The sequence below is a fragment of the Podarcis liolepis genome (assembly GCF_965112155.1).
Source record: "Podarcis liolepis genome assembly, chromosome: 3".
NCBI classification, from domain to species: Eukaryota; Metazoa; Chordata; class Lepidosauria; order Squamata; family Lacertidae; genus Podarcis; species Podarcis liolepis.
Window position 1 is genome coordinate 93,664,774 of NC_139557.1, and position 27,366 is coordinate 93,692,139.

A 27,366-nucleotide genomic window follows, 5' to 3' on the forward strand; every position below is an offset into this window, starting at 1 on the left:
GGAATGGAATGGCTGAGCTCTGAAAAGGCAGCGACTGAAAATCAGTTGCTGCATACAAACAACATGCTGTGGCCATCACCTCCCTCTGAGGTCCTCCCTGTTGATGTGACAGTTGGCAAAAAACAAACACACACTCACAGATGTCAGACTACCATACTGAGGCCGTTTACATTTGCCTGGTACCCCAAAGTGTGAGAACAGATGCACTCGCAAATAAAACATATAGCTTAGCCCAATGGATTACAAGGTGGGTGTGTTATGCGTGACTATGCACAAATACATCACTGCGGACCAGATTCATTCAAGCCCCTGTGTCTATTTGTAGACAAAAATTACGTTGGAGGTTAGAGTTGTTGCTATTTTGGTACTGGAGAAAGAAAGACTCAGTATCTATTATGAATTATTTCTTTTTATTGAACCAACATCCAGTTAATAAAATATCAACGATCAGTTTTTATATCTGCTTTTTGGGAATGAGAGATCGAAAATATTATTTGCAAACTCTGTTGCTTTGAAATAGTCCTAGAGCAAGGTGTACTGCTTAGTCAAAACTGGTGTTTTTCAGTGTTTGTTTTTTCTTAGAGGGTTAACACAAGCACACCCCTCAAAGAAATAATATCCTTTTTTGTAAAACATCCAACAAAATGTCTTATCAACAAGTAAATGCAATTAGATATAAAGTAAATATAGAGTTGTCAGGGTGAATATAGAGGTGTCAAGTTCTTCTTTCATAGTCCACAGTGCATGCAAATTTCAGTGTTTTTATAAACTTCAGTAGTGAGATAAAGGGCAAGTTTAGAACTCTTTTTCTTCTTTTGGATTCCTCCAGAAGTAAAGCTCTTGTTATAAGAAAAAACAACACACTGCTCTTTTTCCCTTATGAGGTACCCAAGAGCCCATATAGAATCCTCTTTTTAGGTTCTCTATCGGTAGGAGGAAATAACAGAGACCAGCCAGAGAATATTGAGAAGCAAAGCAGCTAGTAAGTCTGATCTTTATTAACTGTTGCAACAGGGTGCTCCCCCCCCACACACAGGAGAAAGGAGGAGGACCCAGAACAAAGGTGTGCCTGCCCTTATATACACATTTTAAATTGCCCACCCTGGAGTCCAAGACCACCCCCCAGATACATTATACCTACATCACAGAAAAGGCGGTCTACAACAGACATCTGAGTGTGTTGTTTATCTCTTGTCTGGCAAGTTACCTGATTGCATTATCTGGGTTTTGCCCACTCTTTTGTTATTATAACTACTTAATTCTTGAATGTAGGTCACAGGCTCACACCCTGTTCATATCTTGAATGTGCCCTTAAGACAGGATTTGTGAGGAAAGAGACAATGGGCAGGTTTCCCACTTTGACCTTGCAGAGAAATAGTTGAGGTCAATTTGTTCAGGACCTAATCTGGGGGGTTTCAGACATGTGGTTTTTATATATACAGTTATGAACATTTTTTTTTTATACGACCTTAAAATTCTTATAATTGCTCAAGATCTATGAAAAAGCTACAGCCACCCCTTTCTTGGTCTGCTAGAATATTGTCTTAGAAAAACTACACTACTGTTAACTGCAGAAGGTGAGGCTTAGAGTTATAGAATCATAAGTGTTGGAAGGGACCCCAGGGGTCATCTAGTCCAACCCCCTGCAATGCAGAAATCTCAACTAAAGCATCCATGACAAGCCTCTGCTTAAAAACCTCCAAGGAAGGAGTCCATAACCTCCCAAAAGTGTTCCCTCCGCTCTGACCAAATCACCAAAATCTCAGCCTCATTCTTTGAAAATCACTGGTTTAAATAGCTCTCTACCTATATCAGCGGTAACCCATGTGGTGCCCTCCAGATATTGCTGCACTACAACTCCCAACACCCATGAGCATTGGCTGTGCTTGCTAGGGCTCATGGGATTTGGAGTCGAATATAATTAAGGGCATTACTTTGGGAACCCCTGGCCTATACGGTAAGTGAATGTTTCCTCTCAAAGGGCAAACAGCTTTGTGAGATGGGTGGGAATTTTAAATCTGAAAAACAGTATAGGGGGAAAAATGGGGCAGATTCCCACACCACTACTCCCTGGTCCAGTCCCACCCCCCACCCCTGTACCTTCTTTAAAAATGAAGGAAAGCCTGACTGCAGACTTTCCACATCAGTCTGACACTCAGCATATGACCTGGAAGAAGACAATATGTGTCAGCCCCTATCAAGAGCCAGCTTTTTAAGAACTAAATTAGTTTCTGTCTGGAAGCTGGTTGGCGCGAATGTGGGTTACTACATTCTTCAGGGCCAGTCCTACCGTTAGACAGTGAGGCAATTGGCTCAGACAGCAGATGCTGGAGTAAGAGGTGAGTGGCAGCAAGGTGTTGGTGTGTGGCAGCAAGGTATCTGTGTGTGCTACTCAGCTTTCCCTGCCGTCAAGTGTGGCATATATGGAAAAGTAGGGGTCACCATCTTGAAATGCATGGGGGTGCCATCTTTACCTTCACATCATGCAGCAAAATAGCTTAGGCCAGCCCTGGTCTTCCCTACTCTGTCCCCCTTTTTTCCTTTCATGTGTAGAGTGTGCATTATTGGACTGGCTCTTCTATACCACTTAGAGGAGCATTTTACTGCTTAATGTCATATTAAATAATAATAAAGATGACAGATGAGTAAAGACCAAGCCAACTGGCATTATCAAAAGCACCTATTAGCAAAGGCTGGCATTTCAAAGGGAGAACCAGCTCCTTCTATAAATTAGCTCCTCTTCCAAGCAGTTTGCTTTCCCCATATTTATGCTTAGATTTTGGGGAAATAATTCATCCACATTAGTAGGAGCCTTTATACAGGGTCCTAAACATGCTTGATCCGTATAGTTTGAGTTTGACCAAACTGTGGGAGGCAGTGGAAGACAGGAATGCCTGGTGTGCTCTGGTCCATGGGGTCACAAAGAGTCGGACACGACTAAACGACTAAACAACAACAAACATGCTTGATGCAAATGCATATATAGCAACCTCTCTATGGATGTCAAACACAAATCCTTTTTTAAACATTCAGTTACTTTACAATGAATCATACATATTTTAGTTTATTTTGACATATTTAATAAGTCAAAAAAGTATAAGATTGAGTATTGCCTTAAAACTTGATACTCCAGAACACCCCCAACAGAAGCCATCTCTCTTAAAACAAATTCTGCTGTTGTTCATTACTTTTTCTTATGAATCTGGATTGTAGCTGTTTTATTTGTGCAACTTTAAAAGGACAGCAGATAAGATCTAGGGTCTAAATCTAGCAATGTTGCTCCATGTTTTCTTAAAGAGTTGTGGAGGAAGGAGGACATCGCAACCAATTGGGTGGTTATGCATGAATTGTTGTCAAAGTCCCATTTCCTCCTGCTGAGCTTGTTGAGTAAGTCTAGGGCATTTTAATTTCCATATTGTGCCTTTGCTGATGCTGTTGTGTATATCATAAATGTAAAGCACTCCACACAAGAATCCTGGCAACTGTAGTTTACCCTTCAAAGAGCTACAATTCCCAACTGACTACAGCTGTCAGGATTCTTTGGGGGACACAAAGAGTTTTAAACATGCTCTTAAATGTATGGGGTGCATTTTTATAAGTAACGGTGCATTTCTGTATTATTTTGTTTAAGGTGTCTGTTGTTGCTCCACTTTTCTGTGCAATGCTTACAGATATTTTTTAAATATATTAAGCAGTATAAAAATTAAATAACCAGTCCATCAAAACCCACCCCAATGCAGGAATCACAGCTAATCAAATCCTTATATTGGCAGGTGTGTGAAATAATCCATCCTTGTTGGTAGAAGCCCATGCTGGGAGTTATAGAGTAATTGCTTTGGAAGACGATCAGGTCCAGAATTGGCCTCCACAGTCACTTACGGACTCATTGTTAAAACCGTGTTTATGGAAGACAATCTTTTGGCTACAAGTGAAGGCCGAAGAAGATGATGATGATGGGAGCATGTTAGAGCATTTTATAGAGTATGCAATCCTTCGGATGCATACTCACTGGACTTCTAATAATATATTCGAAGCACAATCTTTCCCCTCAAATAATTCTGAGCGATGTAGTTCACACCTCTCAATTACAGTTCCCAGCAACCCTTAAACTACAGTGCCCAGAATTCTTTGGGGGAAAGGAATGTGTTTTAAAGGTATACTGGGAGAATAGGCAATTTCAGTGGTCTCCAGCACGCCTCAGCTGGCCTTGGGCCGACTTTCTGCAGGAGCCCCAATACCACCTGGATTTCGCCCTTTGGAATTTGTTGTTCCCTGACTGGTTGGCGCAGCGCACGATTTCCTGTCAGGGCTGCGCAGAGGATCCATTGCGAGGATCCTCGCTGCAGTGTGGATATAGAGAGAAAGTGCGGGCCGCTCACCCGGTCCGTCGCCTTCCTTAAAAGTTGGGGCAGTTCTTTTGTGGCAGTGTTAAGCCTTCCTGCCTTGTGCAAACCCACCAGGGTGGGGAGGGGGGCTTTCTCTTCCTGCGACGCCAACTATAAGCTCTCAGGAAGGATGGGCCCGGAAGGCGGCCGCACAGTCGACGCGGCTCCCGGACAGGAAAAGAGCGTCTTCTCTGCTAAAAAAATCAGAGTCCCCTACAGGCTCGAAAAACAGGCGCCTTTCCTATTTCTACACTTCCAGTTCGCAGAGCGGCGGAAGGATTAACGAGGGGAAGATTCAAGGAAGAGGGCGGCGCCTCTGCCTTGCATTGGCCCTGTGACGAAAGAGGGGGCTGAATGCAGCAAGCGCACGTAGCTAGTCCTCAGGAGGGTCGAGGAGGAGCGACCATGCCTGGAGAGTTAGGCGCACAGGCACCGTTTGGTCGCTCCTCTGAGGGGGCGCGCGGCTTTTGCCAGTCTCTTGGGCGGAACTAGTTGGCCACGGGACAGTGGGGGTGGTGGGAGGAAGCCCTACATTGTTCGTTAGGGAGGAGGGGTCTCTGCCTAGCAGCTTCTGCCCCTCCCCTTGCTCAGTGGTCGCGTCGGGTGCCTGCTTTGCATCCAGGTGCGTCCCGGTAGGGCAGCGCGACGCACCTGTTCCGTCGGACTCCTCGCTGGTCCTCGAAAGGTGTGCGGGTGGCAGTGGGTGGCCGAGGCGTAAGCTAGGAAACGTCTGGCTTGGAGGGACGCCTTCTCCCCGCCTCTGCCACAGAGTCTCTGCTTGCGGCCATGGTCACCTCCTCTTCACTTTTCTCCCTTCTGTCATGGGACGCAGAGCCCGGGAAGGAATATAGGAAGCAACCCAAGGTAAGCTGCTATTCCCTCCTCCTTGAGAGACAGCCTTAGTCTCAGGAGGGCCAAATGAGCTAGTGCCTCTGAGCATGTTTAAAGTGTACAGTGGTACCTCAGGTTACAGACGCTTCAGGTTACAGACTCCGTTGACCCAGAAATAGTACCTTGGGTTAAGAACTTTGCTTCAGGATGAGAACAGAAATTGTGCGGCGGCGGCAGCAGCAGCAGCAGGAGGCCCCATTAGCTAAAGTGGTAACTCAGGTTAAGAACAGTTTCAGGTTAAGAACGGACCTCTGGAACGAATTAAGTTCTTAACCAGAGGTACCACTGTATTTCCATGTGAGGTTTCACCACCAAAAGTGCTTCAGAGCAAATGTGGCGGGAGAGGGAAAGAGCTTAACTCTGAGAGGAATGCATGAAGTGAAATGAAGAAAGCACCCCTGAATTGGAGCTCATTCCCCCCCCCCCCATCTGTCTGTGTGCTGGGACACATATCTGGGATGGGAGCAAGATGCTGCATATTTCTTTAGCACTTAAGCCATACTTCACCTTTTGGTGCCCCTAGGAACATGGGGCGTAGTAAAATGCTGTTTAAGAACAGCCTGCTGTTTTAAGCAAGATTTGGTAACCGTACCGTGAAGGGAAATGGCCACAATGATTTAAGCAGAACACTTCTGCCTTAGATTGCAAAATGCCCATTGGTAAATATAAACTTAAGGATTTCGCAACACTCGAATCTTCCAGCGTTCAGCTTCATGGATGGCCACGAGTTCTAGTGTTATATGAGAGAGAGTTATACTATCCCCCTTCTCCATGCCATGCATAATTTTGTAAAGCTCTAGGAAGTCACCTCTTACTTTTTCTCTTAACCTTTTCTCTTACCTTTTCTGAAAAACCCCAAACGCTGCAACCTTTCCTCACAGGGGAAGTTACTCCATCCTCTTGATCATTTGGGTTGCCCTTTTCTAACTCTACAATATCCTTTTCGAGGTGAGGGGGAAAGAAATGCTCACACTACATAGTATTCCAAATGTGGTTGCACTATAGGTTTGTATAGCGGCATTATGATAGCAACAGTTTTATTTTTCAGTTCCCTTCCTACTGATTCGTAGCATGGAATTTGCCTTTTTCTCATCTGCCATGTTAGCTTCTTCATCAAGCTTTATACCCCAGCCAGATGGGCGGGGTATAAATAAATTATTATTATTATTATTATTATTATTATTATTATTACCCCAATATCTTGTTCCTGGTCACTTGTTTACATTGAATTGAACCTGTCATTTTACCATCCAGTTGGGAGAGGTCCTTTTGGAGCTCTCCACAATCTCTTTTTGTTTTAACAACCCTGAGCAATTTAATATCATCAGCAAATTTGGCCACCTCACTGCTCACCCCTAACTTGTTTATGAATAAGTTAAAAAGCACAGGTCCCAATATTGATTCCACTTTCTACATCTCTTCATTCAGAGAACTGTCCATTTATTCCTACTTTGTTTTTCCTACTGCTTAACCAATTCCTGACACACAAGAGGACTTGCCTCACGCTCCATGACTGTTGGAACAGTGTCTTCAGAGTTGTTCTTTTTATATCTAATTTTGCTCCATCTTAAACAATACCATACATATCGACCAACCTGGGTTGCTGGATGGACTTCAGGCCAAACACCAGTACTGTAGTTGTTTAAGTTACTGGTGATTTATTTTGGTTTTTTTAACCTACATCAGCTGCAAAAGGTGTGGATAGCTGATGAAATAGAGAGGTTTCTTAACAGACTTCCCTTTAAAATCAACTGTCACCACCCCAAGCTGCTCATTTTCCCCATTGAGTCAATCGCCCATCTCCTTCTACCCTCCTTAGAAAAACCCCATCCCACTCTCCCACTATATATAAGGGTTTGATGACTTCTGTTTCAGTATATCTTAAGAAGTGTGCATGCACATGAAAGCTTATACAAAGAAAAAATCTAGTTGGTCTCTAAGGTGCTACTGGACAATTTTTTAATATATATATTTTGACTGCGTCAGACCAACGCGGCTACCTACCTGAATCTTTCCCCATGAGGAAAGTGATGCAAGGACCTGTTATCTTTTTCCTGCATAAGGGAAAAGGCGGGGAGGGTGGTGGTGTTTAGTGAGAGAAAATGTCAGAGGCAAGAAGCTGCTCCCTGCTTACCTGATGCCAGTTTCCCACTGAAGCAGATTGCAGACCCTGTAGCTGTTTGGGACAAAAAGAGAAAGAAAGAAAGAAAGAAAGAAAGAAAGAAAGAAAGAAAGAGAAAGGAAGGAAGGAAGGAAGGAAGGAAGGAAGGAAGGAAGGTGTGTTAGAGTAAGCAAGGCACAAGGCAGAGTCTGGTCTTTTTGGTGGTTGTCTGTTGCCTTTGTTTATATAATGTTATTGGTAGAGGCTATTACACTGGTCGACAATAATTCATGTGCATGTAAATATTGGAAAACGTTTAATCTATTCTTGTGTGTACTTTAAGCTGTTTTTTTTTCATAGTTCTGTAGGTCTTATCATTTTGTAATTATTTGTCTGGTTTTACTTTTTCATATTTTTTTTTCCATTGCATGCAGTTTCTGTGCCCACACAGGGGAGGGTGGTCATATTGGCTTTCAAGGTTGAGAAACCTATGTCTCTCCATATGTCGTTGGAGCCTAATTCCCACCATCCCTGGCCCTTGGCCATCCTGGCTGGGTTTGATGAGACAACACCTGGAGTCCAACAACAACTGGAAGGCCACAGGTTCCCTACCTCTGCTCTATAGAAGTTTCTGATCAAAACATGAAAGGCAAGCGAATCTTATCTTGCTGGCTCATCACAGCAAACTGAGAATTGCAGAAGTTAAACTTCCTGGATTGTTCTTTCCTGCTGGTTTCTAAGAGAAGGATGATTTATGCAGCCTTTGGGAGTGTGGATGCATCCGAATGGCTAGAGAACTGAATGTTCTTCTGTAGATGCAGCTTGATACTGAAAGGTCATATTTCAAACCTTTTTGGAGATTGGGAGCAGGGTGTTAATATATGAAACCCCAGCATCTCTATTGTAGACTCTGACATCCAGTAGATTTTGTTTAAACCTGTTATTCAAGCTTTTGTCCAGTGGTTCTTCGTGTCCCCTAAAACAGGAAAATATTAGCCTTCTCTTATTATGCTGAGGACCTACCGTATTTTTCGCTCCATTGGACGCACCGTACCATAGGAGGGGGAGAACAAGGAAAAATTTTTTTCTTGTTCTCCCCCTCTAAAACAAGGTGCGTTCAAGGTACATTCACCAGAGTTTGTGGGGCTTGCGGTGGGGGGAAGTGCTGCTTTCCCCCACCGCCAGCCTCAAAGATCCCTGAAGCCTTTGGAGCGCAGTGCCCCGCTGCCCTGCAGAGGTTTGCGCGCTGCCATCCCCAAGCTAGAGCAGCGAGACGGACCCCTCCGTCTCGCTGTTCTGGCTTGGGAACAGCCTTGCTAGCTTCTGCAGGACAGCAAGGTGAAGACACCCTGCTGCCCTGGAGAGGCTGTGCGCGCAGCCGTCTCCAAGCTAGAGCAGCGAGACGGAGCCCTCTGTCTCACTGTTCTGGCTTGGGAACAGCCTTGCTAGCTTCTGCAGGACAGCAAGGTGAAGACACCCTGCTGCCCTGGAGAGGCTGTGCGCGCAGCCGTCTCCAAGCTAGAGCAGCGAGACGGAGCCCTCTGTCTCACTGTTCTGGCTTGGGAACAGCCTTGCTAGCTTCTGCAGGACAGTGGGGTGAAGACATCCCGCTGCCCTGGGGAGGCTGTGCGCGCAGCCGTCTCCAAGCTAGAGCAGCGAGACGGTGCAGCGCCCCGCTGCCCTGCAGAGGTTTGCGCGCTGCCATCCCCAAGCTAGAGCAGCGAGACGGAGCCCTCCGTCTCGCTGTTCTGGCTTGGGAACAGCTTTGCTAGCTTCTGCAGGACAGCGGGGTGAAGGCACCCCGCTGCCCTGGAGATGCTTTGCGCGCAGCCATCCCCAAGCTAGAACCGCGAGACGGAGCGCTCCGCAGTGCTCCGTCTTCCTGTTCTGGCTTTGGGCTTAGCAGTGCAGCCTGCATTCGCTCTATAGGACGCACACACATTTCCCCTTAATTTTTGGAGGGGAAAATGTGCGTCCTATAGAACGAAAAGTACGGTGAGTTACTAGCACAAGTTCAAGAGTTTAAGCAGGGTTCAGACCCCTGAGCCACCTTCTCTTATGGACAGCCGCCTGAGAGGCACTTGACAGAGGTGGGTGGGGCCAGAGGCAAACGTGGATGGGGGCATGGAAACACTACCTTTGTACAGTGTACTAGCTTCTACACAATCCTCTCTGTCCGCCATCCAAACTAGGCATGATCAGAGTTCAAGGACACATTCCATCTGGACAAAAAGACCAGGGTGCAAAGTGGGTCTGTGAGGAGTGTGGCCTGCAAAGAGTTCTGAGGACCGGACAGATATTTATTTTTTATATTTATTCATCTAATATATTTATATCCCACCTTTCTCCCACATGGGAATCCAAGGCAGCTCACAACATTTAAGAACAACTTTGTAAAATGCAAAGTTAATAAAAACACACTACTGAAAAGCAATAATTAAAGCACACCAAAACAGGTTAAAATGCTAGCAGTTAAAATGCAGTTTGCCCTAACGGCAGCCCAGTGAGCGGCATTATCTGCTCCTGAATTATCAAAGTCCTGTCTGAATAGGAAGTTGCTAGCCTGCTGGCAGAAGGACAGCAAAGACGGAGCCAATCCAGCCTCTCTTGGGTGGGAATTCCACTAAATGGGAGCAGCCACAGAAAAGGCTCTCTCTCATTTCACCACCAACTGTGCTTTTGATGCCTATGGAACCAAGAGAAGGTGCTCACCTGAGGATCTTAGCACCCAGGCAGGGAGATACAACCTTTCAGGCAGCCTGGGCCCAAGCCATATGGGCCTTCATAGGTCATAACCAGCACTTTGAATTGTGCCCAGAAACAGACCAGTAGCCAGTTATGGTAAGTTGTTTTAACAAGGGAGAAATATGCTCCCTGTAAGTGGCCCCAGTCAGCAGTCTGACTGCAGCAGTCTGGACCAGCTGAAGCGTCTGAACATTTAAAAGTGTTCAGGCAGCCCAATGTAGAGTGTGTTGCAGTAGTGCAGCCAGGATGTAGCTAAGGCCCCTGGGCCTGAAGTTCCCTACTACAGAAATAAATGTACCAGTCTTGCATCCAGATTTCAGTCCTAGCATGAACCCCCAGTCCAGTGGTGCGCATGCTCAGTGGCTGGGGCTGTGCATGCCTAATCTCATCAAATAATGATCAGCAGTAATGCTGTATCAGCCCCACCAGCTTTTTGATGTTATGAATGATTTTCAAATGCGTGCATGTATGTATGTATACATGCATGTACATACATGTATACATTCATGTATGTATCTTTTAGCTAGATTAGTTTGGGTACTACTGCTTTCTTTTTCTAAATCCCGGAGTTCATACATGGCTTTAGAAAGCTCAGGAGAGATGAGTAGAGTCCAAGTAATGAGTACCATTATAGGATTGTCTATAGACATCTCTGTTCCTTTCACTGCCCTATACTACAGTAAGTTATGGGCTATTTCCACCACAGATGGTAGGATTCACTCAGGGTGAAATTTAACTTTGTTCTATGGTGAGTGTCCCATCCTTGCAGCTTTCCTGGTACAATGATAGTCTCCCCTCTGCATGCTGTTCTGGGGGTTCACCTGACTCCCTTGAATCCTATTTTAGGGTGCACCAGGTGTGTGCTGGGGAGTAGAGTGGGAAATCCCTATAGCAGAAGTCTCTTCCTATGGTTACAGGAGTCCTTAAGTGAATCCTTCCCTTGCTCTCATGTTTCCTTGGTTTGTGTCCTAAAGTTATACCTTAGCTTACCGTGTATTGATGTGCTTTGCCAATGAATTTAGCTTAAGGGTAACACTTGGACAAGGAGCAGCTGTTGTTCAATTCTGCTTCCGTTACAGAGCAAACTGTAATTGAGCAATGTACAGAACAAACTTACTAACCAGAATTTCAACAAGTTACAATAATACAGGTAACATCTTTGCAGCTGATGAAAATGAAAGACAGTAACTTGTTTCTTTTGGGTGTTCCATATTACATCCTTAAGACAACTTCCTAGTATTGTTCAACGTGTTTATTAAAGGGGAAGTGTTCAGATGGGTTTGTCAGTGAGAACCAGGAACAATACAAATTCGGTATCTGAGTAAACCATTCCAGATAGGTATCATTGTCAGTCAATAATTTTTTTAAAATGATATTTATTGAAACAAAAGATTTTTTTTAAAAAAAAAACACACACACAAAAAAAGACAAAATTACAAAAAAGAAAAAAGACAGAAACATGAGGGGAAAAAAGAAAAGATAAAACAATCCTTATCAAATTCTCCAAATTCCATTACCTTCTTTCCATGACCTCCTCCTCCTCCCATCTCTTGTATCTTGATTAATAATTGTCGCAGCAAATCCTTTCCATAATTCATAATATTTTATCCTTACGTTACCTTACTCTATTCTCATTTTATCTTATAGAAACGACCTTAGAGCTTAAAACTTAAATCTTTTTTACCAACTTCTCATAACCATTACCTTTTTACCTAGTTCTTTAAACATTTTAACAAGAGCCAAGTAATTTCATTTCAACATTTTCCCAACATTCATAAAACATTTCTATTAATTAATAATACAGAAAAAGAAGTACAATAAAATAAAAACAATCCAATCTTCTTCCAGCGTCCCCTCCCCCCGGTCCCGGGGTTGTCAGTCTTTTTTTTTTTTTAGTCTGGCACATTAACCTGGTGCCCTTATATCCGAGGCCTTCAAGTCTCTTCCATGTCCCTTTCGCAGCTCTTCTTCATATTTTCCTTTCACTCGTGGGAACTCCAGCTTTGTAGTGTTTTTGACCCTTTTCAGCAAATCAGCCCCTTTCTTATAGTCCAGACTAAGCTCCATGTGGTGTTTTAAAACATATTTCAGATTCCCTCCAAAATTGGGAGTCCCAACAGCTCCAAACCTCTGGCGGCCCATTTCCAGACTCGGAAAGTCCAAACCTCCCTGCATAGGGGGGTCAATCCAACCTCCCATTTCCAGTTCAACCCAAACTTTATCTTTCCAAGTCTGGTTTTTTCCAAGTTCATTTGTCAAATCCAAAAGCTCACTCTCCTGCTGGGCCGAGAGTCCCTGGCGTCCCAGATTCAGCAGAGTCCTCTTATTTCTGTTGTTCTGTCGTGACAGACTCCTGTTTTAGTTCCTGAGTGGGCTCCATATAATTTTCCACTACCTGATCAAAGGCACTGGCAGCTTTTGTCATAAAGTCCATCTTCTGACTTAACTGATCCAATAGGGCACTTATATTACAGAAAGCACCCAACAGTGCTTCTGAAGGCATTGTCCTGCAAGGTCACAAAACTCTTTCCCATTTAAATTTAGTTACAATTTCATAGCTCCCCTCTAGGGGGAGAAACTTCTGATTGTTCTTTTCCTTGAAAACAATAGCAACAGAGTTTCTTCTTTAAGATATTTTGTCCGTATTTGTTCTTTTTTAAAAAGCGAAAGGAAACAATGGAATCATAATGTTTCCCTCCTTTTAGCTATCTGTCAAAGCATTTATTTCTGGTCAATGAGCTTCAAACGTCAAATCTGACACCCCGCTCCAGGGTCAGGACAGTGGAAAATTACTTTACTTTAACTTTAATTCCGCAGGTTTAAACAACTCAATAAAAATCCCCCTTCTTCTCCTGCTTCCGAAGGGGGGTTCCGCAATTGTGAATGATGAAAGACGATCCTTTAAAAGTGATTTTTAAGGCTCTAGTTTACGTTGTCTTTGCTTTGTTGTTACTACAAGAAAACGGAAGGGTGACTTCCTGTTTAACCCTTTCTGTTTCAGTACCAAATTAGGATAAATTTTAGGGTCCAAGTTCCTTTTATTTCGCCAATGCTTGTTTAAAATCCAGGTATTTAGCGTTCCAGTACTCACGGTTAGTTATTTTCAATGCCAAATTGTCCCAGGAAAAAGGCAGCGCTCTCCGGCAACGGCTGTGCGGCTTCGCTCCGCAGAAAAAGCAGTCGACTCACAGCACAGCGCCACTTCCCCCTCTTCACTTCGGAGCCCGTTTCTGGGTTCCTTAGTGGGTTGGGGGGGCGCTAAAGGTGCCCGACGAGTCCCACGGTCACAGGCTTCATCCGCCTGTGATTTTCAAAAGGGTCCCCGCTACGCCGCAGCGGAAAAGACCCGTTTCTTGCGGAGCTTGTCCCTCCAGTTCAGAGGGAGTCCGCCATCACCGGAGGCGCCACCCCGGAAGTCATTGTCAGTCAATTTTTATTGCATTATCAATTGGTCAGAATTTTCTCATGTTTTCAAATCACTTCTGTGTTTGTTAGTCAAGGGAAGAGAAAGGATTTAGGTGAAGCCTTGGAATTTTACTCAGCCACATCCCTAGCACTTGGAAGTTCAGCAGGCATTGCTGACTCATTTTCAAGCTTATTTTCTCAACTTTAATGACTGCAATGTTGCTCCTTTAAAATAGAACAATTTTATTACTGTTTGTAACATTTTTTTTCCAGCCCTTCTTATTTTCATACACCACTTAGGGTGGTTTGCAACAATTTGAATGCTTTTTGCTTGAAAACTAGTGTTTTACTCATATGAAAAAATAACTGGATATTTTGTATCACATCTTGTTGTTTGGTTGACCACAATTACTGTAATTGGGTGACAGCCCCTAAGTATAAAATACATGTAATCTGGAATAGCTAGACTACCATGAGTGTTCATTGTTGTGTGAGTGTTTTTAATCTCGTCAGCTATTACCTTTCGTGCCACTAATCCTGGATCATCTTCCTTGCATAATATAAATATTTTCTTTTGCAAAGCTAGACAAAAACCTGCTGTATTCTTAGCTCTTGAAGGCATAGCAACTATCTGATTTCTTTAAACTGTTTAATTTAAGGCTTGGAGCTCAAATCACACCTGCACACAGAGACAGGGCATGTTTGGACTTTAAGTATTTAAAGCCCCAAATATGGGATGTTATCCAATGCAAGAGATGTGCACTAGCAGAACAGAACTTTTCCCTCCTCTCTTCTCCCTTGCAGCCCCCCTATGCTCTGGTGAACTCTCAAAATCAGTTCCAGAGCCGTACACTATCCAGCCTTGAATGACTTGTATGTACTGGGAGTGTGTCTGTAAAACTATGGTGTGCTGGATGCATTCTGACCCTATGTCCTTCACACCAAATTTATTAATCAAGTGTAGAAATTGAAGTTTCCCTTACAATGTATTGCATTCCCCTTTAATGCAATTTTGACGTGCCTTTCCAATTCAAACCACTCTCACTCCCAAATCAAATCATCAGCTTGAAGTTTGCTAAATCTCTGGAATATTTTAGATAGGAAACCCATTTGACTCATATTGTGTGCATAAAGTGTCTCTATGGATAGATCCCTTTTAAACATGTCACGTTCCTGTTAAAAAAAGAGAACTGTTCTCTGAGTCACACTGGATTTTTATATTTTTTTTAAATCTCAGAAGGCTGATAAGGTGCCTTCTGAGGCATAGGCAAACTCCGGCGCTCCAGATGTTTGGGACTGCAATTCCCATCATTTCTAGCTAGCAGGACCAGTGGTCAGGGTTGATGCGAATTGTAGTCCCAAACATCTGGAGGGCCGGAGTTTGCCTATGCCTGCTTTAATACTTTCCTCTTTAGTGGGGAATGAGAATGTAGGGCCTGGCTGGACCTTGACTGTTGCAATGTGAGCTGTGTATTCTTGCTAATATTTGTGTGAGCAGGGCAAATGGTCCTCCTGTTTGCTAGGGGCAGATACGATCCACTGGCTGAAAGGTCACCTATTAACTGGGGGAACCTTGGCCCCACCCAAAGCAGATCTGTCAAGTAGCCGATTCCCTGTATGGAAACAGGAGCAGCAGTGGATCAATATCGGGGTGAGTAATCTTTTTTGGTCAAAGTACTGCATTCCCCTTCTGGGCAAATTTCCATAGGCCACATATCAGTAGCGGGCAGGGCCACAGGCAAAAGTGAGCAAAAAAAATGCACCTCTCTTCTCCAGTCAGGCAAAAGTGTGAAGCAGAGCTGCTGAGGGGTGCAACTGGGGGAGGTAGTGTGACTGGAGAGAGCCTGAAGGGCCACATTGAGAGGCACAGAGGGCCACATTCATGTCACAAGCCTGGATTTCCCCACTTTGAACTACAGCATAGGATTGTTGTACAGATGGGTAAGATTAGTAGAGGTTGATACTTACCGCACTCCTTAAGCCTTTAGATCAGGCTGGACTATATTTCTGGACAATTAAAAGGTTGCTCTCAGTGGATCTTTGAGATCAGGTTTCTGACTTCTACACTGGCAAAAGTGCGCACTAATTTACTTGTTCTTTGTTTGAGATTCATTTATAAACACCTGAATCAAACAACTGCCACCTTATTTTTTGCTCTATAAGACGCACCTGAATATAAGACGCACCTAATTTTTAGAGGAGGAAAACAAGAAAGCAACACAAAGCCTCTTGAGCGAAGAGGCAAGAGCGCTCCCGCTGCACTCAAGAGGCTTTGCGTGGCTATCCCTGAAGCCAAAACAGCAAGAGGGATCGGTGCGCACTGATCCCTCTTGCTCTTCTGGCTTTTGCGATAGCTGCGCAGCCTCTTCAGGGCAGCGGGATGAAGGCTCCTGCATTCGCTCCATAAGACGCACACACATTTCCCCTTACCTTTTAGGAGGGGAAAAGTGTGTCTTATAGAGCGAAAAATACGGTAAGTGGGTAGAGAGAGGGGGAGGGAGAAAAATCAGTTACATAGATCAGCAACCTTTAAAAACAAGTATATGTAGCTAAATTATGTGCCTGGAAAAGTTTTAGCAGGCATCTAAAACAGGATTGCAAGGGTGCCTGCCTAAGGTTAAAGTTATCACCATAAAACATGCTGTGATATAGCTAAACGGAGCCTTTCCACTACTTAAGAATATGAGCTATATAACTCTATAAATTCTTAAATACTATATGACAGCTTTACTGTTTCAGAAAATAGTATAAGTTACATAGCTCATTTAATTGCTCAATTTGCTCATGATTTGTATGAAGCTATATTAGGAAGGATGGGGACTAAATGTTAATCAGATACAATAACACAAACTGGTGTGTTTGAATATGGCATTTAATTTCTCTACCTCTCCCTCCACCCCATTTTCTGTCTCTGCATTTGCAAGTCACTGAGCAAGATCACAGGCATGTCAAGAACTCAGACCAATTTCAGTAACAAGATCAAGTAGTTATTAGGCAGAATGGTTTTAAATTGTTGTTAATTTTTCTTGCTGGTAATTTTTTTGTATTTTCTTTTTGGTAAACCACTTTGAATCTTACGGGGTGGGGGAAAATAAATTCCCTTCCCCACCCCATGTTTATTTTCTTTTTGGAATAGAAACAGTCTAACTCAGTCTGAGGCACCAAGAATATATGATAATGTTAAGTCTCATTACATCTTTGATATTGGAAAGGATGGCATCAGTATATTGGTTTGGTTATAATATTGTCTTTTGGTTGCAAACAGTATTCTGTATTTGCTATAGTTTGTGGTGAGACTGTTTTAAGAATTAGGGACAAGTAATTACTAGTCTGACCCACCCTGAGACCTCAAATAATAATAACAATAACAATAACAATAACAATAACAATAATAATAATAATAATAATAATAATGATGTTTTTGTTTTTTTAACTGAAAAGCATGCTGGAAGGCAAAGATTTTGAAGAGAGTAATGGCAATTGGTTAAGGAGAAGGGGAGGAGGAATACTTAACCCTTTCCCAACTAGCTGCTTTTCTGCTCAAAATTCCCTGCAGCTTCTTTTCCAGATGCACATTTACAAGTGTAATACAGGCAGCTTCCTATTTACGCAGGGATTACATTCCGAGGCACAGGGTGCTTTAGCAGGAGATGCGTAAGCCCACCCTGCCTCGTTCTGCCCCTGCCCCGTCCCCTTGCGGTGCTGAAAACATCATACACATATCAATCATGCACAAATAGGGAGATGCCTTTACACATCTCAGATCTGCAGGGGAACCAGCTGGGTAGGGAACTATTTTGAGCAGAAGAGCTGTCAGGATAAGTCTTGGTGGGTGCGCATGCACACATCTCCACACTATGCTGCCACTCCTTTGTTCAAAACCCAAACTCCTGAGGCTGCTTTTCTTTTCTTTTTTTACCCATCCCCATTCAGATTGCCCATGCAAAAAGGACATGTTTGACTCTTGCTGTTGCTTAAGCCATGGAAGATAGAGTTGGTGAAAGGGAAGGAACTGGGCAGACACCCTGTTGCACATGCTTCCCAGCTCTCTGGTGGGGGCAGGGAGGGGGGGCGGTAAAGCTGAAGTCACTGTTGGCTTAGAACAGCTTGATTCTGGTTGTGTCTTGTGCAAGCAGTGCAGGTCAGTTTTTACAAGCTCAGCAGTATGCCCAAGTTCCTCTTTGTGTGCATCTGTGGTTTGTTCAGTGTCGCTAATTTATGGCACTGTAGAAATGCTTTTGATCACATCTAGATCTTCAGCTTGATGTTTTTGAGCCAAGGTGACAATCCCACCACCACCAATGTTGTTGGACCATCAGGCCCAACCTCCATGGCCGATGGTCAGGGATGATGGGAATTGTAATCCATCAACATCTGGAGGGCACTGTTGGCTCTCTTTGTTCTTTGAGGCTGTACTCCCACTAATAATATTTTCACTGGGGGACAAGGAATCTTGTATTTCAAGTCTGGTATGGAAGCCTTGCCAAGAACAGCATGTACATTAAGGATGTACATCAAAGGTGAGTGAGTGTTGATGGGCAGCCTCATTTCACACAGAGACTGCTGAATCTGTAGGTGGAGGCCTCCTGCTTGCACAAGAAGAAGCCATGTGGATGAGACCCCCATATATATTTGTAACTTGTATATTTGTAAATAAACACAAATATTGCAAAGCACCAACCAGCCTCCAATGACCTCCATCCAAAGAAAACCAAACACAAGTAGTGCTATCATTGGGCTATGCATAATATTAGGTAACAACCAGCATCTTGAATTGTAATTGGATGCACATTGGCAGTCAATGCAGATTTGATGCGACAATATAATATATTTGTCACAGCCTTCCTCGCTGTGTTTGCTACTGCATTCTGCACTGGCTGAGGCTTCTGAACAGTCGTTGTGAGCAGCCCCGTGTTCAGTGTGTTGCAGTAGTCTGTCTTCCTTATGTTCCTATTAACTAACAGTTCCTGAGTCACCAGCATCTCCCAGTCAGGGTGGAAGAATATGAGTTAACAGCCTTTACTGAGTTCATGTGTTCAACCTCCATTAACCCATCTGATAGGCATCCAGAAATTGCAGTTGTCAGTGAATCACCTTGTCCATAGTTTCTTTTTAAAATGAGCTTGGGGCAGTAAACTTTTGGTTTTTTTTAATATAATGAGGTTGACAATTTATGCTTTTTAGACTGTTGGGATATCCTCCTTTTACTTTGCAGCTGATAAGGAGAAAATGTGGCCTTTCAGGTGCCATCTGGGTTACATTTTCCATCATCACTGCATTGGCATGTTGACTGGGGATGAATGGAATTTGCGCATTGGAGAAATGGGAGTCCCTGTAAAAAAAAAGGAGAGGGAACTTCTGCTGTCAGGTTTTTAATAGCCAAAATGGACAATGAAGTGACTGGTGTGCAATTGGTTTGCCCACACATTCCCCAAAACCCTTCTCCGTGCTGCTGGTGGCTTTGGATTAAACCTGATCTGCGGTTAGAGCCATTCCAATATGCCGTCCAGATTAGCAGTAAAAAAGGCAGGTTGCTCTTTATTTTGTCACAAATATAAACTCTTAAGTGATATCTGTACCACTTCAAAAGACTGCAAACGTTTCTAGTAATTAAGCTACAACAACAACACAAGCATTTGCCCAGCAGAAAACCTTTTGCAAAAAGCAGTCTGTGCAAGATGCTGGCAGTCCATTCTGTGAATGCAGCAGTTCAGTTAATTCTGTATCAATAATTCATGGCACTGGCCTATTTGTTAATTACTGGCCCATGGCCCAGATCTCCTCCCTGCTCCCCCTAAAAGCATACATTTATGGGATGGCTTGCAGGGATTTCGGTTCCACAGCAGTTTATGCTTATTAACTTTGAAAACAGTAATGCTGAAGGGGACAAAAAAAAAATTCCTCCGGTTTTCAGTTGTTTATTCCAGCTATAATCTCAGTAAACTCTTAAAAAACAAAACTGGCTCATCCTGTGCTAGAAAATGACAGTGTTCTGCACAAACTATAACATGCCCATTTACATGTTATGAGGAGCCTCATTCTGTAGGTTCATCCCATGATAATGGCTTTAATGTTTAAAGCAGGGGTTGTTGCTGTGATGTCCTCCTGATGTTGTGAAGGACAACCCCCATCACCCACCTATGCTCAGATCCTGCTTTGGGCATAGGCATCTGGTTGGCTATTGTGAGAACATAGCGCTGGACTACAGGAACCAGGATGACTTCTCTTATGTTCTCAGCATTGAGAAGGCTGGTGGGAGTTTGTAGACTGCAACATCTGGAGGGCACTATGTTTGCTATCCTTGGTTGAAAGGCCCACATCCATATACACAGGATCAAACACAGTGGTGTTTCTTCCACAATTCACATCCTTGGTGGGAAGCTTGTTTCAGTAGCAGGGTCCTCTTAGTCTTTAAACCACTAGCCCAAAGGGTCATCTTGAGCACTGCTGGAATGCTGAAAGCAGTGTTGCCCAACCTGGTGTCTTCGAGATAGCTTGAGCACAGTTGTCCATGCACTGGTGACCTCATGGTTGGATTATTGCAATGTACTCAATGTGGAGCTACCCTTGAGGGTTGGTCAGGAGTTTTGCAGATGGTGCAGAACATGACTAGGTTGCTTGTGGGGACAAACTAACACCAGCATATAAACATCCCGCTTGCATGATTTGCACTGGCTACCAAACTGCTACTGGGACAAGTTCAATGTGTTGGTACTAACATACAAGGTCCAGGCCCTCTGGAGTGCACAAGGTTGGGCAAGGCTGCTTTAAGCACTCCAGAAGTGTTGCAAGATCATCTCTCTGCGGCAATTTAAAGTGCTTCCATGATGCTTTAAGGGTATTTGGTGTGAATGTGGCCATAGCTGCCAATGATTCATTTACTCAGCCTTCATTTTTTTGATTAATATTCCACTTAATATATATTGGGCTTCTTCTGGCCCAGGCAGTATCACAGGGATAGGAAACATGAAAAGAATAATTTCTCCCAGCAGATTAGGGAAGTAGTACATTGTTAAATCCATCTTTGCACAGTAAAAAGGGCAACCTTAATAGCAGAGGAGAAGAGCCTGTAACATTGTGTGGTAGCAGTGCTAATTATTTTCAGTCCTGTTTAATTATTCAGCTCTATATTATCTGTTGCTGGATTTATAGCCTGCCATAAACATGTAGCTTGTGCAGGTGAGAAGCTTGTGCAAACAACTCATAATGAACTGAAAAGAGATAACAACTATCATGGGTGTGGGAAGCCCAGGATCCCAACCAACCCTTACTTATCAGGAAGACATTGAGCCCTTCAGCCTCTTTGCTGTGTTCAGCCCAGCTACTGTGCAACAAACTACAGTGGTACCTTGGGTTAAGAACTTAATTCGTTCTGGAGGTCCGTTCTTAACCTGAAACCGTTCTTAACCTGAGGTACCACTTTAGCTAATGGGGCCTCCCGCTGCCGCCATGCCGCCGCCATGCGATTTCTGTTCTCATCTTGAGGCAAAGTTCTTAACCCAAGGTACTATTTCTGGGTTAGCGGAGTCTGTAACCTGAAGCGTCTGTAGCCTGAAGCATCTGCAACCTGAGGTACCACTGTATTGCTACAACGGAAACAGGTAGAAAGAAGTTACTTGCTACTCATGGTCAAGGAGCAGAGTCCTTGCAGGTCCTAAGCTAAAAAATGCATTCCAGCCAGGCAGAAGTGTGGCGTGGCTGGCGGAGGGGCATGTGGGGTGTGTGGGAAGCCAGTTGGACAGGCCTGGAGATCTGCATTTGGGCCCTGGCCTGAGGTTCCCCATCCCTGATATATTGGACAGGTGGTCTCCAGCTGTTGATGGACCCCCAGCTCCATCATCTCAGATGATGGCTAGGAGTTGGGAGTCCAGCGATATCTTGAAAGCCACTGGTTCCCCCAGCGCCTGAGTTATTGGCTATAGTGACTAAATAGAAGCTCCCATCTTGAGATCTCATCCCTCCGATCATCAACAGCAGAGAGTGCTCTATAAACTTTATACCCTGCTTATTCTGTTTAAATTGCACAGGGGCTTTGATGAGCAAGAACTGTACAAATCCCTTTAAATTAAATAATGAGCTCAGGGGCATGTGGGTGGCCTCTGTTGGAAATAGGCTTTTGATCTAGAAGAGCCTTTGGTTAGTTCTGGTAAAGCAAACTCTGTGTGCTGTTTAGCCCAGCCTTCTGTAGTCCTGTGTGAATTACAGTGCTGTTTTTCTCTCCTCTAGGACAAGAGCACAATGCTTCATGGTCACCTATTATTTCTCATTGGACTGACATTTGCATACAGAGAAATAAATGCAGATCCTCGTTGTGCCGTAACAGGCAGGCTTGTGAAATATGACTGGTGCAACTTCACACAGGTTCCCCCTCTGCCTGAAGGCATTGTTTTACTCTCCCTAAATTTCAATTTCATCCAGCAAGTGAATGCCACATCCTTCCCACTGCTGGAGACATTGACGGTTCTGTCACTTGGAAGCCAGCTGGTCTCTCCTGTCACAGTAGGAAAGAATGCTTTTAGGAATTTGCCAAATCTTCATCAACTGGATTTAGCGTACAATAAAATGATTGTGCTGGATCCACAGGCTTTCAGGGGGCTGGGGAAGTTAAGTAACCTTCTGCTATACTATAATGATCTTAACGAATCCATTCTGGAAAAGGATTACTTTAAAGATTTGGTCTCTCTGGAATACCTGGACCTTGCATTCAATAAGATCACTAGGCTTCACCCTCACCCTTCATTGCGCAACATGCAAAAGTTAACACTTCTGAACTTGAAATTAAACCGCATTGAAACCATATGTGAGGGAGATCTCTACAGCTTTCAAGGAAAAGCTTTCACATTGCTGAATCTTAATTCTAATGGTTTGTTTAAAGAAGATTCTCAAGACTGGGCAACTTGTGGCAATCCTTTCAAAAACATTGTCTTCGATACGCTGGATGTTGGTGGCAATGGCTGGGGTATAAGAACAACCCAGCAATTCTGTTCAGCTATTCAGGGAACACCACTTGTGGGTTTGAAGATATCGTCTCACACCATGGGCTCATCATTTGGCTTTAATAACATGCCAGACCCAAACAACAATACATTTGCAGGTCTTGCCCAGAGTGGCCTTCGCCTGCTTAATATTTCACATGGCTTTATCTTTTCTCTTAACCCACGTGTATTTCAATATCTTGGTGATCTGGAATTGCTGGATCTCAACTCAAATAACATAAATAAAATTCAAAAAGAAGCATTCTTTGGTCTCTGGAGCCTACAACACCTAGACCTGTCGTACAATCTGCTGGGAGAACTCTTGGATTACACTTTTGAAGGTCTTCTAAATGTGCGTATTATAGCTCTGCAACACAATCATATTGGGGTGATTGATAGGGCTCCATTTAAAGGCCTGTCAAGCCTTCACACTGTGGACCTCAGCGACAATGCTCTAAAAGTAATCTTAACACTCCCAAGTCTCAGCTATGCTTTTTTAGGTAACAACCGGATACAGTCTGGAGACCACAGCAAAATCGTGGCTATAAATTCAACATATGTTGACATGGGAGGAAACAGGATGGACAATCTGGGAGACCTCTATGAACTTCTCCGATACCCAGTTCCACAGTATATTTTGTTAAGAAATAATCGCTTCTCCTACTGCTACAGGTACAACGATATAGCAGAAGACAACCAGTTGCTCTACTTGGATCTTGGAGACAATATGTTGAAGCTTGTGTGGGAGAGAAGTTTGTGCTTGGATGTGTTCAAGGCGTTGTCCAAGCTTCAGGTTCTGCATCTCAATAATAATTACCTTAGTTTCCTTCCAGAGGGCATCTTTGATGGCCTGGTATCACTGGTTAGGCTTAACTTGGCTTCAAACCTCTTAACTTACATTTCTCACAGTGCTTTTCCTGTGAGCCTCAGGAAACTTGACTTATCCTCAAACCAGCTGCTTTATCCAGATCCTCAGCTCTTTGCAACTCTGGACAATCTGGATATCACCTATAACAGATTTTACTGTAATTGCCTCTTAAGCGACCTAATTGTGTGGCTGAACCAAACCAATGTCACCTTAGCTGGGTCACCAGATGAAAGGTTTTGTTTTGGACCCCCTGATCTTGCTGGCAAAAGCCTTCATGAGTTTAATGTTGATGATTGCAATGAAGACAAGATATTGGAGCCTCTGCGGTTGTCGCTCTTCATTTTTACCACCGTTGCTGTGACAATGTTCCTAACGGTGGTGATTGTTTTTGCTCGCTTTAGAGGAACTTGCTTCATTTGGTATAAGACTGTGGTAAGAGTATTCTTGAAGGAGCAACAGCCAGCATTGGAGGAAGAGACCTATAGATACGATGCCTACATGTGCTACAGCAGCAAGGATTTTGAGTGGGTCCAGAACTCCTTGATAAGGCACCTAGACCTCCAGTATTCTGATAAAAACAAATTTGCTCTCTGCTTTGAAGAGCGAGATTTCTTGCCAGGAGAGGATCACATCACCAACATTCGTGATGCCATTTGGAACTGTAGGAAGACAATTTGCGTTGTGACAAAGCAGTTTCTCAAGGATGGCTGGTGCGTCGAAGCTTTTAATTTTGCTCAGAGTCGGTATTTTTGTGACCTGAAAGACGTCCTCATAATGGTGGTGGCTGGATCACTTTCGCAATATCAGCTTATGAAGTATCAGCCAGTCAGAGTGTTTTTGCAAAGGGGTCAATACTTGAGGTGGCCCGAAGACCCCCAAGATGTGGAGTGGTTTCTAAATGCACTTTCTCACCAAATACTGAAGAAGAAGGAAGTAAAAAAGAAACAGAAGAAGAAGAAGAAGAAACTCAAGAGGAGGAAATCAAAGACATTGGAAATGAAAGTTATTACCATCTCTTAGTTGGCAATTCTAACTACCAGGCCATTGAAATGGCCGCCAGTCAGAGAAATGTGTCATGCTGTTCCTTAAACACACTGAGCCCTAATCCCTCTACATGAGCGAGGCAAATCCTGCACTGAGAAGGCTGTGTGAGCACTCTGGAGATCTTTGTGCCATTTCCTCCTTCACTGCCAAGACTTTCCAAAGATCAGTGTGCTGCACCTGATGAATCTTGCACATACCAGACTGAAATTGAAGGAAGTTTGCATGTTTATAGTAACAATTATGTGAGCTCCAACTGTGTAAGCTTTTGTTGGTTGAAGGATTGTTAATCATTGAGTTGCTTAGTTGAGGGGGGGCGGGATCCACTACTTTGCCCATAGACCTGAAAAAATATTGCCAATTGCATTATTGCCTTAGAGCACAGTGAAGTTCTCAAAGCTCTTTCCTGACCAGTTGTTCACATCAGCACAGCCTAATTAGTGTCCAGTCCATTTCTGTTTGTGTACACACCAGTGGGCATTCATGGAATGATGATGTATTTACCCTAAAGAAAGGTGTTCACACCTTGGCTAGAGACGAATTAGAAATGGCTCAGGGACTCCAATCACTGTGAAGCTGGTTTGGAAAACGACGCATCAAACCATAGTATCTTATAACAAAAATATGGGATACATATGCATGTTGGATAACATGAATATGCACTAAAAACCTGGCACTGAAAAGCAGTGTGAGTGCACAGCCTTAAACTGAAACATGAGATAGCTATATGTTTTCCACTGTGACCTTTTCATATCTTAACAGAGGTGGTTACTCCTGCTTAAGCCTATCTCCTGTAAAATATCAGTATTGAATCAGTGAAAGATGGTGGCCTCTTTGGGCCTTCATTGCCCATCAAATGCGCGATGCGCGGACACCTCCAGTGGGAAAGTGGCATTGTGGTTGCCAACTCTGCTCCTCACCTATGTATGTTCATTACAATGTCCATAGGAAATCCCCCCCCCCCCCCGATGCATTGTGGAGTTCATTTTGAATCAGGGGTGGAGCCTAGCCTGCCCTGCACTGATGTTTGTCATTTGTGGGGAAAAGCAACTAAACAACTCTATATTAGAACTATTTTTATATGTCAACTACCTCAAGGTTTGAACTGGTTTAGAAACCAAGTTCAGCACCTCTGTTAGTATATACAGATTAAAACATACAGTGGTTACAAACACCTCGGGTTACAAACACTTCAGGTTACAGACTCCACTAACCCAGAAGTAGTACCTCGGGTTAAGAACTTTGCCCCAGGATAAGAACAGAAATTGCGCTGTGGCCGTGCGGCGGCAGCGGGAGGCCTCATTAGCTAAAGTGGTACCTCAGGTTAAGAGCGGTTCCAGGTTAAGAACGGACCTCCTGAACAAATTAAGTTCATAACCAGAGGTACCACTGTAGTGACCATTACAAATTCCAGTGCCTGCCTGAATGTATTTCAAACAAACTACCTAAGAGCTTGAAGGACTGCACAGCAGGCAGAGGGACCATGTGACCTTCCAGATGTTTGACTGCAGCTCCCATCATCGCTGACTATTGGCTGTGCAGGCTGGAGCTCATGACAGTTGAAAGTCCAGCAACATCTGTAGGGCCACAGGTTCCTCGCCCCTCGTGCATACAGAAAGGGAATATTCAAGCAACGTCCTTTGACCTAAAGACACCAGGTTATTGTACATGTGCCTGAATGAATTTAAATATTTAGGTTTTTGGTTCAAGGCAGAAATCTTGGGACTTCTGCTTAATATGAAGTTCTGAAATCGTAAGTGCATAACTGAGTTTAATGACTTCCGGAGGTGCTGTGCATCTATAGCTGGTATTAGTTATGTGATTCACAGATGTTCATTACCAGCTTGAAAGGGAATGGAAACTCAGGCTATCAGTCTTCATTTAGTCTCTATGAGAACAAAGGCTTGTCGCGCAGTGGCACCAGTTATTTGGAACACCGTTCCTATTGAAATGAAGCTAGCACCCATGACTCTTGATATTCCATCGCCTGATGGAAACCTTTTTAAGAGACCTAATAACATTCACTGTTGGTAATTTGTTTTGTATTTTATGATCTTGCACTTTTACGATGGTTTATTGATTTTATAGTACACCTTCCTTATATATGGTTTTAATGAGCTGCTGGCTTATGAATGCTATTGGAAGTAAATAAAATGGAATAAATCAGTCTTGCCCTCCTCATATGGTCTCCATAGGTAACCTAGCATTTCTCCCAGGCAAATGAGTGAGCTGGCAGATGACCCTCTTCTAGCAGACCACTGTATTTCTGAGATGGGCACAAGAAAACACAGACCCTACCCCCAGCCTAGAAGTGGAGGCAGCATGGGTTGCTTCATTCCTCCTCTGGCAGCCCACTGCATCCCCATTATACTGGGCATAGAAGAGATAAAGTTGCACTCCTTCCCTGCACCACAGCAGCACCCTTTGCTGTGTTTTTATGCCAGATGTCCAGCACAGATATGCAGCATCAGACCATGGAGCCATCCAAGCCTCAGCCACAGGCCACTTGTTCTCTAAGCTGAGCTTGCAGGTTGAGCCTTCACACAGAAGTGCAGTGGACTGGTGCCGACCAAGGGCCAGAGCGACCTGTCCCTTTATCACCAGTCCTTTCCTGGATGGAGGAGTTGATGAAGCTCCACCTGTTGCATCCAGCACGGAAGCCGAGCAACCAGAAGCGAGAGGCAAAGAGGTAAAATAATCTATGCAGTGCTGGAGGTGTAAAGGTTTTATACGTGGTTGGTTGGTGGTTGTAAGAAGGATTGGATGTTTGCTTGGGGAAGAACAAGCAATTCGAGAAGCCTTAGGGGAGAAAGGGTTTTTTGTCCGCTAAGCCGGTGTTGTTCAGTGATGCAAACAGATCTGCTGAAACAAGGTCTGCTCACTCAGTAACTAAGATGAGCATAGCAGCCAGGATATTTAATGCAATAAAGGAAGGAAAGAAGGAAGGAAGGAAGG

At 43.8% G+C, this 27,366-nt stretch overlaps 1 protein-coding gene across 2 annotated transcripts; it reads left to right on the plus strand.

The window, feature by feature from the left end:
- The first annotated feature begins 4,218 nt into the window (after nt 1-4,218).
- Nucleotides 4,219-26,579, plus strand: TLR5 (toll like receptor 5). 2 transcript variants are annotated; one of them, XM_083496049.1, is made up of 2 exons: nt 4,219-5,249; nt 21,754-26,579. In XM_083496049.1, the coding sequence occupies exons 1-2, from the start codon at nt 5,172-5,174 to the stop codon at nt 24,388-24,390; spliced, it is 2,715 nt and encodes a 904-aa protein (XP_083352175.1). In that variant the 5' UTR covers nt 4,219-5,171; the 3' UTR covers nt 24,391-26,579. The 2 variants fall into 2 exon arrangements, with proteins under 2 accessions (XP_083352175.1, XP_083352176.1); XM_083496050.1 differs by lacking the exon at nt 4,219-5,249 and adding an exon at nt 15,326-15,468.
- The last annotated feature ends 787 nt before the right edge of the window (nt 26,580-27,366 follow it).

Excerpts from the sequence above, each read along its gene's own strand:
- TLR5 (XM_083496049.1), top strand. The coding sequence starts at position 5,172 with ATGGTCACCTCCTCTTCACTTTTCTCCCTTCTGTCATGGGACGCAGAG. Across the intron at positions 5,250-21,753 it reads AATATAGGAAGCAACCCAAG|GACAAGAGCACAATGCTTCA; the intron begins GTAAGCTGCTAT and ends TCTCTCCTCTAG.